Genomic DNA, 16035 nt, shown 5'->3' on the forward strand with positions numbered 1-16035 from the left:
GCCGAATAACTTTTTCCCGGAGAAGTCGAATTTATTCGCTTAAAAAAGTTAAATAAGAACTTAAAAGGTAAGTAGTTACGAATGTGGAATTCAACAAACTTATATTTTCTTTGTTTTAGTGACGAAACAAAAAGGCGCGATAGTTATTGATGACGTAATTAGTTTTAGAAACAATGGCGTTGTTTTAGCAGTTACTAGCTACCGCTACTAAAACGCTAACTTTGCTTTATTTTACATTTTTTAGCTCGAATGTAAAGCATTGTACGATATACTTTATGGTCAAAATAAACGCAACATTTTTCCAATTCAAGTTTAATAATTGTTTACCCCTTTGCCAAAATATAATGTTATGTAACTTCTTCTGTTGGTATTACATTTATTTGTTTTAGGTTTAAATATTTATCTTAAAAGTATTATATTATATTGTTTAATGTTCATACATGTTTTTTCTTGGTAAAGGATGGAGAGAGTAGAAGATGAGCAGAAATATGAATTAAGTTCCATCAAAAGTGCGCAGAGTGATGACGACATAGAAGGTACGTTTCCTAGCATTCTTTATTTTTTAACTGTTGATATACATCGATATATATGTCGTTTTTTTCTCCACCAGAAAATGACAGTTTTGAAGAAACTGAGTCAAGTATTGAATTTCAGGATAAGTAAGTGATTTATTTATTTATTTTTCTCAATATAATCAATTGAATTTGGTGCAAAAGTCTGATAAACATGGATTCTATTTCTATTTGCATCTGTTCCAAAGGGACGGCGACGATAAAGACGACCTTGCGGCTGCGGCCGGCGCCAGCAAAAAGATGACCTACGTGGAGACGGCGCGGATGTTCAAGCTGAGACGAAACCTGGACCAGCTGGACCGCTTTCGTCGGCAGAAAGAGTGCGACATCTTCGAAGCCAGGTTTGAACCGCCCCGACCTCTATAACTTGAAAAAAACAGCATTTCCCATAATGCTCTTTCTCTTGACGCAAAATGTAATTGTGTGGAGTCTACTGACTCTTTTAAGAAACATCTTAAGACGGTTTTATTTGTTCAGGCTTTTCCTTGATTATCTGGAACTCCTGTTGTGTTATCAGTTTTATCTTGATCTTTAAAGTATATACTTTATTGAGTATTGTTTTGATTGTTTAAGCGCTTTGTGACCCTGGTCTGGAAAAGCGCTATACAAATAAAAATGACTTACTTACTTACTTACTTAGTGGAAAATGACCAAACATGTAATAGAACCCTTTTTTTTTCATCTAGGCTTTTCCTTGATTTTCTGGAACTCCTATTGTGTTATCAGTTTTATCTTGATCTTTAAAGTATATACTTTATTGTGTATTGTTTTGATTGTTTAAGCACTTAGTGATCCTGGTCTGGAAAAGCGCTATATATTAATAAAAATGACTTACTTACTTACTAGAAAATGACTAAACGTGTAAAATAACCCTTTTTTTCATCTCCGTTTTAAATGATCTCTGGCTTTTATCGTCTGCTCAAAACTGGACTTTTGTTTCAGTGACAGTCAATCCCAGTAAATGTTTAATAAATGAAATAATAAAAAATATGTTTAACTTTTTCTCCACATCAATAGAGAGGAACTCAAACTGCTTCAACAAAACCTCAAATATTTGCTGACACAGAAAGAGAGTTTAGAGAAAAAAATCGAGACGGCTGGAGAATCAAGGTGAGCTCAATAAAACTAATTGAAAAACAAATTTTCGCCATTTTTTTGGGGGGGGTTTTTTGCAGCGTGGCTTTATTCCGATTGCGAGCTCGGCATGAAAACACCTGCCGGGAGTTGCGGGACGGTGAGGAGATGAAGGCGAGGATCGACGCGGCGCTGCGGCAACGAGAGTGAGCTCCCCGGGAAAATAAATATTCCGACACCGAAGAACCACCTCGGAGGGAAATGATTATTTCAGGAGAACCACTGTTTTTGGACACCTCAGGTGGTGCAGAAGCACCAGATGGCTTCGAGGGCAGAAGTCAGACAGGTTCATCACGACGAGGGCAACCGAGATAAAATAGGAGCCATACTGGAAAAATATCACACAATATAGTGATGAAGTCAAATACTTTCTTCTGTATCTCACTATAAAATCATGCTTTAACTCTTGATTCTTCTGTCAGACTGGATCTCTCTGAGCTGGAGGTGGAGCTGGGCAGGTTCTCGTCGATCCAGCAGGAGTTGTTGGAGGACGAGCGGGCCTTTCAGCACCTCAAAACCCGAAAGGCGGAGAAGAGGATGCGGCAGGAGAGGAAAGCCGGTCTTCAACTGAAGATGCGACATCTCCAGAAGTAGGAAAAACCTCATGTGTGTGACGACATGATGGAAATATTTCTTTCAAGTGAACGATTGTTTTATAGTCAACCAGCTGTCGTGGACACAGACGTGAGTCAGGAGAAAGAGGACGAGGAGCGAGCGAACCGCAAGACGGCCGTGAAGTTTCTCAAGGAGACCTTGAGAAGGTAACGTGTGACCTAGAATCACGGGGGTCAAACTCAAACCATATTTACTGAACTTAATCTACTTTTACATCAGTTTTACTTTTATTAGACGTCTCTCTATGATTGTTGACATCAATAATCTCTGTTCTTTATCTTAACCCTTGTGTCATTTCAGGGTCAAGGTGACCCAGTGGCCTGTAAACAAATGTGTTTGTGGTATCCTCTGTGTTGTCTCTGGGTCAAGGTGAACGACCTCCCTGGCTTCCAGAAATACATATGCAGTGGTGGAGGTTGTACACCTTGACCCGGAGACAACAGAAAGGATACCACAAACACATTTGTTTCCAGGCCTTCGGGTCATCTTAACCCAGAGGCAACACATGGGATATGAAAAACACGTTTGTTTTTGGGCCTTCGAGTCATCTTGACCCTGAGAAAACACAAGGGAAACCACAAACACATTTGTTTTCGGGCCTTTGGTCATTTTGACCCTGTGATAAAACAAGGGATACGACAAACATATTTGTTTTCTGGCCATCTTGACCCAGAGATAAAACACGGGATACCACAAACATATTTGTTTTCTGGCCACCAGGCCATCTTGACCCAGAGATAAAACAAGGGATACCACAAACACGTTAGTTTTCGGGGCCTTTGTGTCATCTTGACCCGGAGACAACGCAAGGGATACCACAAACACATTTGTTTTCAGGCCTTTGGTCATTTTGACCCTGTGATAAAACAAGGGATACGACAAACATATTTGTTTTCTGGCCATCTTGACCCAGAGATAAAACACGGGATACCACAAACATATTTGTTTTCTGGCCACCAGGCCATCTTGACCCAGAGATAAAACAAGGGATACCACAAACACGTTAGTTTTCGGGGCCTTTGTGTCATCTTGACCCGGAGACAACGCAAGGGATACCACAAACACATTTGTTTTCAGGCCTTTGGTCATTTTGACCCTGTGATAAAACAAGGGATACGACAAACATATTTGTTTTCTGGCCATCTTGACCCAGAGATAAAACAAGGGATACCACAAACACGTTAGTTTTCGGGGCCTTTGTGTCATCTTGACCCGGAGACAACGCAAAGGGATACCACAAACACATTTGTTTTCTGGCCTTCAGGTCATCTTGACCCAGAGATAACCCAATGGTTAAAATGTATTTGTCTATGTGAACATTTATATATATATATATATATATATATATATATATATATCAGCAAAAGTCCAAATAATGTGACATATTCTCTTCAAATAAATGATAATTGAAGATTTTTCCATGTAATTTAAAGTCTGTTCATCCAATTCTTCCACCACTGTGAGTTTCCAAGTGTATAATAGTAATATTCTGAATTAAATGCTAACTTAAATCTTTATTTAAACGCAGGATGCAGCAGGACGAGGCGGAGAAGCAGCAGCAGAAGATCACGATGATAGAGAAGCGGATAAACGCCGTCAAATCACTGAAGTCTAGCATCGCAGCGACACACGTAAGAAAAACACATGAACGTATTTCAGCGAGAAGATATCGGAGACGAAGGTCTATCATTTATTTACGCGTCTTGTCATGAGTTTTCATTTTCAATGGTTATGTTCAATTATACATGTGCACTAACTTCCTGATGCAACGCTGATGATAAGGGACGTAAAATGGATATTTTATATTTTAAAAAAACATTAAAATCAAGTTTAAGATACTGACTCCGTCAGAAAACGAGGCAGAGACAATCGATCACAGAGATTACATGACAGTGTTCACAAACTGACGATGTTTTAACTTAAACTGTTTCAGTGCAATTCTTACGAAACACAACTTTATTAGCAATTTGAAGACACAAGAGACGATTTATTTAGACATTATTGTGTCAGTGTGTTTTTCTCGTTAGATAAACAATATTGTGTTTAGTTATAAAAGATGTGACACTAACTAAACCAACATTTGAATCATTACAAACAAAACAATGACCTTCATATAAAATGTGTGCAAGTTTTACGATTGTTTGCATGTACAAATGTATTTGTGGTATCCTTTGTGTTATTTCTGTGTCAAGATGACCCTTGACGGATACCACAAATGTGTTTGTGTTATCCTTTGTGTTATCTCAGGGTCAAGATGACACTTGACGGATACCAAAAATGTTTTTTTGTGGTATCCCTTGTGTTGTCTCTGGGTCAAGGTGACCCGAAGCCCCTGAAAAAAAAAAGTGTTTATGGTATCCTTTGTGTTATCTCAGGGTCAAGATGACCCTTGACGGATACCACAAATGTTTTGTGGTATCCCTTGTGTTGTCTCTTGGTCAAGGTGTACCAAAGGCCCGAAAACAAATGTATTTGTGGTATCCCTTGTGTTGTCTCTGGTTCAAGGTGACCCAAAGGCCCGATCACAAATGTGTTTGTGGTATCCTCTGTGTTATCTCAGGGTCAAGATTACCCTTTTGGTATCCTTTGTGTTATTTCTGTGTCAAGATGACCCTTGACGGATACCACAAATGTGTTTGTGTTATCCTTTGTTTCATCTCAGGGTCAAGATGACGCTTGACGGATACCAAAAATGTTTTTTTGTGGTATCCCTTGTGTTGTCTCTGGGTCAAGGTGACCCGAAGCCCCTGAAAAAAAAAGTGTTTATGGTATCCTTTGTGTTATCTCAGGGTCAAGATGACCCTTGACGGATACCACAAATGTTTTGTGGTATCCCTTGTGTGGTCTCTTGGTCAAGGTGACCCAAAGGCCCGAAAACAAATGTATTTGTGGTATCCCTTGTGTTGTCTCTGGTTCAAGGTGACCCAAAGGCCCGATCACAAATGTGTTTGTGGTATCCTTTGTGTTATCTCAGGGTCAAGATTACCCTTTTGGTATCCTTTGTGTTATTTCTGTGTCAAGATGACCCTTGACGGATACCACAAATGTGTTTGTGTTATCCTTTGTGTTATCTCAGGGTCAAGATGATGCTTGACGGATACCAAAATGTTTTTTGTGGTATCCCTTGTGTTGTCTCTGGGTCAAGGTGACGCAAAGGCCGATAACAAATGCATTTGTGGTATCCCTTGTGTTATCTCAGGGTCAAGATGACCCTTGTGGTACCCTTTGTGTTATTTCTGGGTCAAGATGACCCTTGACGGATACGACTAATGTGTTTGTGTTACCCTTGTGTCATCTCAAGATCAAGATGACCCTTGATGGATACCACAAATGTTTTTTTGTGGTATCCCTTGTGTTGTCTCTGGGTCAAGGTGACCCGAAAGAACCCGAAAAAAAATGTGTTAATGGTTTCCTTTGTGTTATTATTTTTTTTTTTTTAGAATCCCTTATTATCTCAGGGTCAAGATGACCCGAAGGCCCAAAAACATCATATTTTTGATAGAAAACCTCGATTCAAATCATTTAAATCACCAGAATTAAAAGTTAAAAAAACCCCCACATCTTTATACTTTAATTCATTTGTTTGTTGAACAAATGTGATCCTGTGTGTGTTTTTTTTAAGCATCATTATAAGAAGAACGATGACGGTTTGATATTAAACATTAGGAGTTGCATGATGTTGTATTTATAATTCAATAAAATACTATTTTCCACTTCTACTAAAGTACTTAAAACGTTATTATAAAGATACTAGTTCAGTTAATAGTTTGTCACATTTAACAATCGCTTTTAAAGTTGCTTTTGGAAAGAAATAAACTTTAAAACAACGTTTATTTCAATAAAGTTAATCTGTTAATACTGTGATGCGATCTAATCTGTCTGATTATCGACGGAGTGAGAGAGGCTCGTGTGAATCCTGTGATCGTGTTGATGCTCTCGTTCCTCCAGGAGAACGTACGAGTCCATCAGAGCCGAGCCATCAGAGTAAACACCCCAAAGAAAGAGCAGCAAGAACCCCTGCAGGCCCGGAGCTTCCACCACGACGACAGCATTCGTCGACAGAAACTATTAGAGCGACGACAAAAACAAGAGTACGTCTCTCTGCTGCTCTCTGCGCCCACATGCATGTCCTCCACTCCCACTCCACGCAGCGCCGCGTGGGTGGTTTTTCTTCTCGCCGCGCGCCTCGCTGTATACGTGACCCCGTTTCTGTTTTAATGCGGAATTGTCGATCTCACCCTTGCTCAGGGAATCGGAGCGGCAGGGGTCAGAGAGAGTCGAGGTCGCGACCCGAAAGCTTCCCGAACAAAAGCCGACGAGGGAGGAAAGCGGGCGGCGAGAAGGAGTAGAAACACCTGGAAGGTTGGAGACCACCAGAGTGAGGGAGAAACTCAGGTCCACGGTCTCTTCTATCCAACACAGAGAAGTAAAGTGAAGAAGTGTAGATGCGTCTTTAGACGAGTCGCTGCGATGATGTATTTATTATGTGTCCGGGTTTATTCGTCCAGTGGTCCGAGAGCAGCTCCTCGTCGGATTCGTCGGACCAGGAGGACCTGAAGGAAGCCCTCGGGCCGGGAGTGGAAGGTTGTCTCGCCCGACCCCAGTTCCCCGGATTGTGGGAGCAGAAGTACAAGGTGCAGTCGAGTTACTGGAATAAAGAATAGCATGTTCTATGTGTGAGGAACTCAACACTTACTCAAATGCTAATGACTCAGCTTAACATTACACAAACATACATAAACATATCAATCAAAATATAATATATAGATATATTTATAGCTACATGTGAGACCAATGGACAAATATAAGACATAGAATTCCCAGGATTTTAACCCGAAAACAACTGTATTTGTGGTATCCCTTGTGTTATCTCTCCGTCAAGGTGACCCAAAGACCCGATAACAAATGTATTTGTGGTATACCTTCTTTAATCTCTGGGTCAAGGTGACCCGAAGGCCTGAACAAAAATATTGTTTGAGGGATCCCTTGTGTTGTCTCTAGGGAAGGGTGACCCAAAAACAAATCTGTTTGTTGTATCCCTTGAGTTGTCTCTGGGGAAAGGTGACCCTTAAACAAAGGGGTTTGTGCTATCCCTTGTGTTGTCTCTGGGTCAAGGTGATCAGAAGGCCCCGAAAAAAAAAAGGGTTTGTGGTATCCTTTGTGTTAATTGTATCCCTTGTGTAATCTATGGGTCAAGGTGACCCGATGGCCTGAAAAAAATGTTGTTTGAGGGATCCCTTGTGTTGTCTCTGGGGAAGGGTGACCCAAAAACAAATCTGTTTGTTGTAACCCCTGAGTTGTCTCTGGGGAAAGGTGACCCTTAAACAAAGGGGTTTGTGCTATCCCTTGTGTATCTCAGGGTAATGATGACCCGAAGGCCCGGAACCAAATGTGTCTTTGGTATCCCTTGTGGTCAGGGTCAAGATGACCCGAAGGCCCGGAACCAAATGTGTTTGTCGTATCCCTTGTGTTGTCTCTGGGTCAAGGTGACCCGAAGACCCGAAAACAAATGTATTTGAGGTATCCCTTGTGTTATCTCAGGGTCAAGGTGACCCGAAGGCCTTAAAACGAATGTGTTTGTGGTATCCCTGGTTTTGATTCAGGGTCAAGTTGACCGAAGGCCAGATAATAAATCTGTTTGTATCCCTTGAGGTCTACCACCAGAATCAACATAAATAAATCAACTAAAATCAACAAGTTTCTCTAATGAAAGAATAAGAAAGATCTTATAGGGTCATACAAATTTAATTTAATTTGAGGTTCAAAAGTAGGACTCGTCATAAATTTTCCGTGAATGGTTGCAGGAAAATACAACATTTCCAACACATTCCTGTCATTCAAAATGATTTAATTTTAAATTAACAACATGCACCTTAATAAATGATATGTTCAATCCTGGGTATTTGTTATTTAAGATACGTTAATTTTTGAGTTAGCTATTATATTATAAAAATGAGTCGATACCATTGTATTATCAATGAATGAAGCCCAAATTAATTCTTCTGTTCACTCACGGTGCTGATGATGATGATGGTTCCCATGAGGTCTGTGTGAATTATGCTGCACTTCCTTCTGATTTACAAGAAAATGGGACATTCTTAAATGTTTTATTGAACATTCTGAGCTTTAAAAATGCATCCACGATGAAGCTTGTATTTGAAAGATGACAAATAATTCCCATGTAGATTGTAAAATGATAATGAAGATCTCGACAGGTCTGAGAATAGTTTGATGGGAAAACAAGAACGAGTGGTAAATGAAGGACATGATATGAATTTTCTCCGAGGCTGTTCCACGACCATCAATAGTTGGCTGTCAATGGCTCGTTCGTCTCCTTTTGTCATCCAGACTTGTTACTCCCATCTCGAGCGGGGGCTTCTGACGCCTTGAAGCGAGCGTGAATCAGAGCTCGGGACGAGTGCGAGTCAAGTGCGAGTGATCGGAACGTACGAATTACACTTGTTCAGAGATGCAAGGCCACTTCACGGCAGCAGTGGCTGCTGGGAGAGATGAGCGCATTAGTGCCGGGTCGAGGGATGAGAAGGGACGTGACGCTCGGAGAGTACATACCTCAGCCAAGAAGATCTTTTGAATACACAGCGAAGAAATAAATCATTAACATTGTATTTAGGTCTGTTTGAATTTACAAAATGACTCCCCAAATTAATACTGACAGAACGTGACTTGGTCTGTTAGAATTTACAAGATTAAGCCCCAAAATATTACTGAAAGCATGTAACTTGGTCTGTTAGAATTTATAAAATTGAGCTACAACACAATGCTTGCATATCGTTACTCAGGTTTCTTAACGTTAACTAAATTCAGCCGGATAATAATACTGACAGAACGTGGCTCGGTCTGATAGGATTGACTAAATGAAGCCGCAAAATAATATTGACAGAACGTGACTCGGTCTAATAGAATTTACTAAATTAAGCCGCAAAATAATACTGACAGAACGTAATTTGGGCTGTTAGAATTGACTAAATTAAGCCGCCAAATAATACTGACAGAACGTGACTCAGTCTGTTAGAATTTACCAAATAAGTCTGCAAAATAATACTGACAGAACGTGACTCGGTCTGTTAGAATTTACCAAATAAGTCTGCAAAATAATACTGACAGAACGTTACTCGGTCTAATAGAATTTACTAAATGAAGCCGCAAAATAATACTGACAGAACGTAATTTGGGCTGTTAGAATTGAATAAATTAAGCCGCCAAATAATACTGACAGAACGTGACTCCGTCTGTTAGAATTTAACAAATAAGTCTGCAAAATAATACTGACAGAACGTAACTCGGTCTAATATAATTTACTAATTGAAGCCGCAAAAGAATAATGACAGAACGTAATTTGGTCTGTTAGAATTGACTAATTGAAGCCGCCAAATAATACTGACAGAACGTGACTCGGTCTGTTAGAATTTAACAAATAAGTCTGCAAAATAATACTGACAGAACGTGACTCGGTCTGTAAGTTGATATTTTTTACTTTGTTATTCTTCTTCTTTAATTGTATTTTGCTTTAAAAAAAAGTTTAGAATTATGTCAAATTCTTCAAAACCTTCCTGGATCCAGATGGAACTCCAAAGATCGGACCATCTGCTCCAATATAGGTGTTTCCAGTTATTTCACGAATAAACCGATCATAAAACATAACTTTCTCCGCTGGTTCTATTATTAGTTTTTTTGTCTATTTACTTTTTAAATTCTTATTATATGTTTTTCTTTTCTTACAGACGCCCTCGTATCAGAAGTTGACGCCCATTCCAGTGACCCAGGATGAAGTCCCTGCTACAGCGAAGCTTCACTTGTCCAGTAAAAACACGCTCGGGTCAAAACTGAAAGGACCCTCGTTTGTCAGTAAACCTGAGCTTGTCTCATTCACGGTAAACTCACACAGAAACTGCTTAAAAAATGTCGGGTTTAATGTCATTTTTCTACTTTTTTCTTCAGGATTTCGAGGTTAAGGAAACGTATACCAAGAGAATTATACTCACCAACAGCAGCTCCATGACGAACAACTGTCGTTTTCTCGGCGTCTCTTCCCAGATCAAAGAATTTATCACCATAAGGTATGTTTTTTTACTGTTAAATCTTATTTTTTTTTGTCAAATAAAAAAAATCAGATCAATCAAATAATGGGTCTGGCAACCCAGCTATGAATTGAAACGACTTCTTGTTTTATTTTAAACACACTGTCATGTTTGGAACGTTAAAGCTGATGTTTGGCCATATTTTGGTGGAGACTGAGGACGAGAGGATACAGTCGATTTCATCAGCTTTTAAAGCTGATGTTTGGACATATTTTGGTGGAGACTGAGGACGAGAGGATACAGTCGACTCGAGCAGCTTTTAAAGCTGATGTGAACTATCTTTCTTAATTAAATGATAGGAAAACGTGAAAATTATCAATATGTTTGAGAAAATTAACCTTTTTATAAATAATAATAAAAATGTTTAATCCACATTATTGTGGCTGATATTGTTAGTTACACATGATTTTAAGGAAAACATCTGACATTCGGATGCGTTTAAACAAAATAATATGTAAACCACTTTAAGTTTAAGATGATAAATGTCTTGAAATGATGAATAACTCAAAACTAAAGTTTCTTAAAATAAAATAACATCTGAAAATACAGTATATGCTATAAAAAAAGTGCAATTTCAACAACTTATCTGTCTTGACCCTTTACTTGCTTGTTATTTAGTGCAGTTTAATGAAGTCTGAAGCATGTGGCGGCCCCTAGTGGTCGGCTGACTATTGCGTGAACTAGATTAAATTGCAGTAAATCCTCATTTTTATTGTAATAATCGACGATTATCTCGGGTGTTTGATCATGGAATCCAAAATCATTATCTTCTTTTGTATCCTTGGTGCTTATAAATACTTAAACTACTTCACCACCTGTTTAATGTCGCACAAAAAAGCCGAACCTCCCACATCTGTCCACCATCTTTGATCTACTTCTGAGACCCAGTGAGTCAGTCTGCGTCTCAGAAAACCACCCACAGGCAGCAGGTGATGCATTGTTCTGCAGGTCACTCGCTGTGTATCACTTTCTCGTCGTCGCTCGCACGATTAGACGTGGTTTCTGCATCTCGGCTCTTTCCACCCGACCGCTCCAAGAACATCCCAGGATGCATCAGTGTCCGCTGGAAAAACCACCGATACTGTCGAGGAGCTCGTCCACCACTTGTCTGAGCGCATCAGCGTCCGAAGCTTCTATTCTTAACTCGCATGTGACGAATACGCACGTTTGCACGTGGAGGGAAGTTTCACAGACTGTTCGTTATAACCTTCTCGCTTTCTCGCTCTCGTTCGGAAACATCCCTGTCGATGCCGGTCCGAATGTTAGGTTGACAAAATGATATTTGATGTAGCTGCGAAGTCAAGAAATATATTTAAAATAACCGTGTAGAAGTTGTCAACCACACAAAGTGGGAATAAATAAGTAACCATTTTGTTAAAAATGGTAATAAAATGATTGGAATATTGGAATTAAATAAATATACAGAAGTATAACTACACAAAAATGTTTAGTAAATAAGTTAAACAATATATATTGAAATATACTTTAAAATATTTTAAAATGGGAATAGATATTATCCTGTGTTATGGAAAACCAGGAGTGACATTATTTGAAACAATAGAAAAAATATGGAAATGGGATTTGTATTTATAAATGTTTAAAATTGGAAATAATTGGATACAAGGAGTGTTATAAATCTTAATTAAATTAAAAGAACTACACAAAGTGGGAATAAAAAAGGAAAACTATGTTGAATTGTTTTAAATTTTTAATAGATCCTGTGCTATGGAATACCAGGAAATAATAGTTAAAATATGGAAATGAGAATAAGTTTAAATATTAAATGGAAATTATAACATTTATTAAAGAAAATTACATGGAACTTCACAAAATAGGGAATAAAAAAGGAAAACTATATTGAAATACTTGAGAGTCATGTGGTCTGTACTAATACTTGTGAAATATAAATACAAATATTTAAAAACATAAATATATACAGTCCTGTGTGGAATACCAGGGGTGACATTATTTGGAAATATTGGAAATACATATATATATATATATATATATATTAAAATACAAGTGGAAATAAACAAAGAGGTGACAAAAATAAATGAAAATAAACGTTTAAATATTAATCAAAATATTCAAAAATTAATATAACATTCTCCTGTATCATGGATAACCAGGAGTGTCTTCACAAGTTGAACTACATAAATTGTGAATACAAAAGAAAACTATATTCAAATAACTGTTGAAACATAAATTAAAAATATTTTTTAATGTAAATAGATATTAGATATTATCCTCTTCCAGTGTTATGGAATACCATAGGTGACTTATTATTATTATTGGAAACGATGGAGAAACTACAAGAATATACAAAAATGGGAATAAATGTTCTGTATTATATTTAAAATAAAATAAAATGTATATATAGATTGATGGAGTGATTATTTCCACACAAAAGTGAACACGGCGTGAATACATGTCCATTTTAAAATAAATATACACTTTATTGAACTACTAACCATACCTGTGGTAACACATAGAATATGATTTGCAAGTCAAAATTATATATTTTTTTAAAACATAGTAGTATTCTCCTAGTGACTATGAAGTGTGTAGGCTTGTGTGTAAAAACCTGTTGGTTGGTACTTGCTGTGAGAACCTGTGACCACATTAACAAAGAGGAGAGAGAAACGTGAGATGGAAACACACTGGACTCACCCGCCCATGGTTCCATCTACGCCCTCTGATTTTCTATAAATATCCAGCGCCATCCATGCTCAGCCAAATTAGGCCTTTTTTGTGTCTCTTCTGTGCTAAGAGGAGAAGAAAAAAAAAGAATCCCATCATCCCGACGCTTGCCAAACTTGGTTAAGAATCAGATAAGATGATGCGTCACTTCCTGGCACGTGTCGGGAACTGCTGGGAGGTCGATTCGTGATCGGTTTGTTCCAGTAAATGCGGGTAAATCGAGGTGACGGATGTAGTGAGTGAAGAAAAACAGGCATTATTTTGAATAAAAATGGTCGTTTTAGATGTTTTCACACTTGGTTTTTAAAGTATATTAAAGTGACAGGCGGCTGACGCTCGTGAGCAGATTTATCAACACAGAATAAGCTGCAGAAGTGTTTGCTCAATAAACTGTGATCCTTGAAGTGGCATTAAGATCCCCCCTTTGTTTTTCTTTCACTTTTGCCAGTTTGCTTTTCCCTTAATTAAGAAAACAACCAGCTTCATCACGACTGATTCAAAAAGTTTGTTTTTTATATTTATTTACCTTTTAAATCTCAATGATTTGTGACAGCCACGTTGCCTTATAGTTGATAAGAGGCTTTTTTTATCCTCAAGTGCCTCAAGTCCGTCAAAGAAAAAGCCTTTTTTTTTTTTATCAGCCTTGACTTTCTGGAGCTTGTTATTTTATTTATAATCTGTCGCCGTCAAATACAGCATTTTCTTGAGGAAAATGCGGTTTTCTAAGATAAGATAAGGGACGAAGCTTGACATGTAAACAGTTATACAAAGACTTCCATTTAAATAAAAATGAGGTTGAATAAAAAAGGAATTTTTTTGGTCAGTGTTTGATGTAGGATGACAAAAATACAAAGCTAATCCAAGGATAAGGAATAATGTCGCAATCAGACTAATACTTACTTTTAGGTACTGCTTGGTAAAAATACATTTGGTTCGGATTTCTGTCCCTTTTTTCTTCTATTTTTTATCGACTTGACACCCCCGATCTAGATTCTTATTAAGGGTGTGTACTGGTTCGAATCTGATGATACGATACGTATCCCGATACAGAGGCAACGATACATTATATTGAGATACTTAAAATTATATATTTGTAGTATTTTCCGAGTACTTGACTCTGGTGTTGCAGAATTTAAAGACCACATGACTGCTTTAATTTGTTTTAAAACCAAAATAGGTTCAAACATCAGCTTTAAATACAGCTGGAGTCGAATGTATCCTCTCGTCCTCAGTCATCGCCGGGATCTCGCAGGATTTCAATGTTCCTTTAGCTGCGGAAGACAAAATGACGGATTTAATTGCGACACAAAAATGAGCAAATGCTGTGAATATTTGCAAAATATTTTGGCGTATACACTTTTTTTATACATAAAACATAAAACAACTACGATAAAAGTAAAATATGAATAAAAAAAACCAACTAAAATTCATCAATAAAGTGCTGTACAATAGCGATAACGGATACAGACCACATGCTTTCATATGTTTTGAAACCAAAGCTGCTGGAGTCCACTGTATCCTCTCATCCTGAGTCATCAGCGTGATCTCATGGGTTTTCAATGTTCTTTTAGCAGCTGAGGGTGTAATGACACCTAATTTCCACGCGTAAAGTGAACACGGCGTGAATATACGTCCATTTTGAGAGTCCACTGTATCCTCTCGTCCTCAGTCATCGGCGGGATCTCGCAGGATTTCAATTTTCTTTTAGCTGCCGCTGGTGTAATGACTCCTAATTACCACACGAAAGTGAACACGGTGTGAATACTTGTCGATTTTAGACATGTAAAAGTACTGTGGTAACGCATAAAATATGATTCGCAAGTCAAAATTGTATTTAAAATAAAAACGATTCAGTGCAGTCGGATATCAATATAATATTGTAGAAAAGCTAAATATCGCCTTAATGATGTTTCTTAAAACCCCTAATTCTTGACATAATTTTTTGTAAGAAAAGTAAAGTATTCATTAAAGACTATATATGTTCCTCAGGAATGAGTGAGAGTTTGAATCATCTTGGATAATAACAATAAAAGTGTTGTGTGGCAACTCCCAGTCCCAGCCTCATCACTGCAGCCTTCACACAGTATATGGCCTAATTCGCTGCACTTTATTTAGCGCTCGTATGATTTTTCTCAAACATTGTCTCGCTCCGGCGCCGAATCCCTGGTGGGACGTTCTATTTTACTTTATGTGCCTTTTCTATTTCTTTTATGGAGTCTGGATTGAAAGGGCAGTTAAATGAAATGAGCTGAGATGGAGAACGAACCAAGCACTCAAGCAAGTTATAGAATTATTCAAATGCCGGGTTAATCTTCTCCGTGACTTACGGAAGCTTCTCTTCAATCCCAGCTGAACACCATTTATGTTTGAATTACAGGCTTCTTAGGTTAAAAAAGATGCCTAAAGATGGAATATGTAGCCATTTGTTGTATTTAGAGTTACTTAACTGTTGTTTTTTAGTTACTTTTGCTTGTATTTTATTGTATTTATTATTGTTTTTTTGCCTTCTCTTCAGTTTTATACCAGAAAAATACATTAAAAAGACAATGTTTATCATCTCAAATCTGTGGCTGCCTGCTTATTTTCATGTTGATTGTACTTCCGGTAGTTTTAACTTCATTTATTTTCTTGTATGATGAATACAATGAACTAGTATTGTATTTTTTACTCCCATTTGACTGTAGTTTTTTTCCTCCTTAATTCTGTTTTATCCAGATGGAAAGTCGAACCTATATTTATTATTGTTTTCTGACAGAAATCGAAAAGTGTGTCGCCCATTAAAATCTGTGTTGAACTAAACTGGTTTTAAATCATTTCAGTTTTAAGACGCCCGGTCCCTTGTCTTCTGGGATGTCCTGTGATTTCACCCTTACGTTCCAACCTCAGGTCAGTTGTGTTCTATAACTTCTATAATG

General features: G+C 37.9%; 1 protein-coding gene across 1 annotated transcript in view; it reads left to right on the forward strand.

Annotated features, from left to right (window-relative positions):
• Positions 1-16035, forward strand: part of LOC148059410 (cilia- and flagella-associated protein 74-like) — a 39732-nt gene continuing 23697 nt past the window's right edge. Inside the window, exons 1-15 of the mRNA XM_087782218.1 lie at positions 1-67; positions 460-536; positions 611-659; positions 761-913; positions 1590-1682; positions 1748-1852; positions 2129-2296; positions 2366-2467; positions 3850-3952; positions 6270-6412; positions 6570-6747; positions 6830-6955; positions 10064-10213; positions 10281-10399; positions 15940-16006. Of these exons, the coding sequence (XP_087638344.1) occupies positions 461-536; positions 611-659; positions 761-913; positions 1590-1682; positions 1748-1852; positions 2129-2296; positions 2366-2467; positions 3850-3952; positions 6270-6412; positions 6570-6747; positions 6830-6955; positions 10064-10213; positions 10281-10399; positions 15940-16006 (1632 nt within the window). The 5' untranslated portion in view covers positions 1-67; position 460. The remainder of the gene's footprint in view (positions 68-459; positions 537-610; positions 660-760; positions 914-1589; positions 1683-1747; positions 1853-2128; positions 2297-2365; positions 2468-3849; positions 3953-6269; positions 6413-6569; positions 6748-6829; positions 6956-10063; positions 10214-10280; positions 10400-15939; positions 16007-16035) is intronic.

This window comes from Callionymus lyra, chromosome 19, assembly GCF_982586985.1.
Source record: "Callionymus lyra chromosome 19, fCalLyr1.hap1.1, whole genome shotgun sequence".
NCBI classification, from domain to species: Eukaryota; Metazoa; Chordata; class Actinopteri; order Syngnathiformes; family Callionymidae; genus Callionymus; species Callionymus lyra.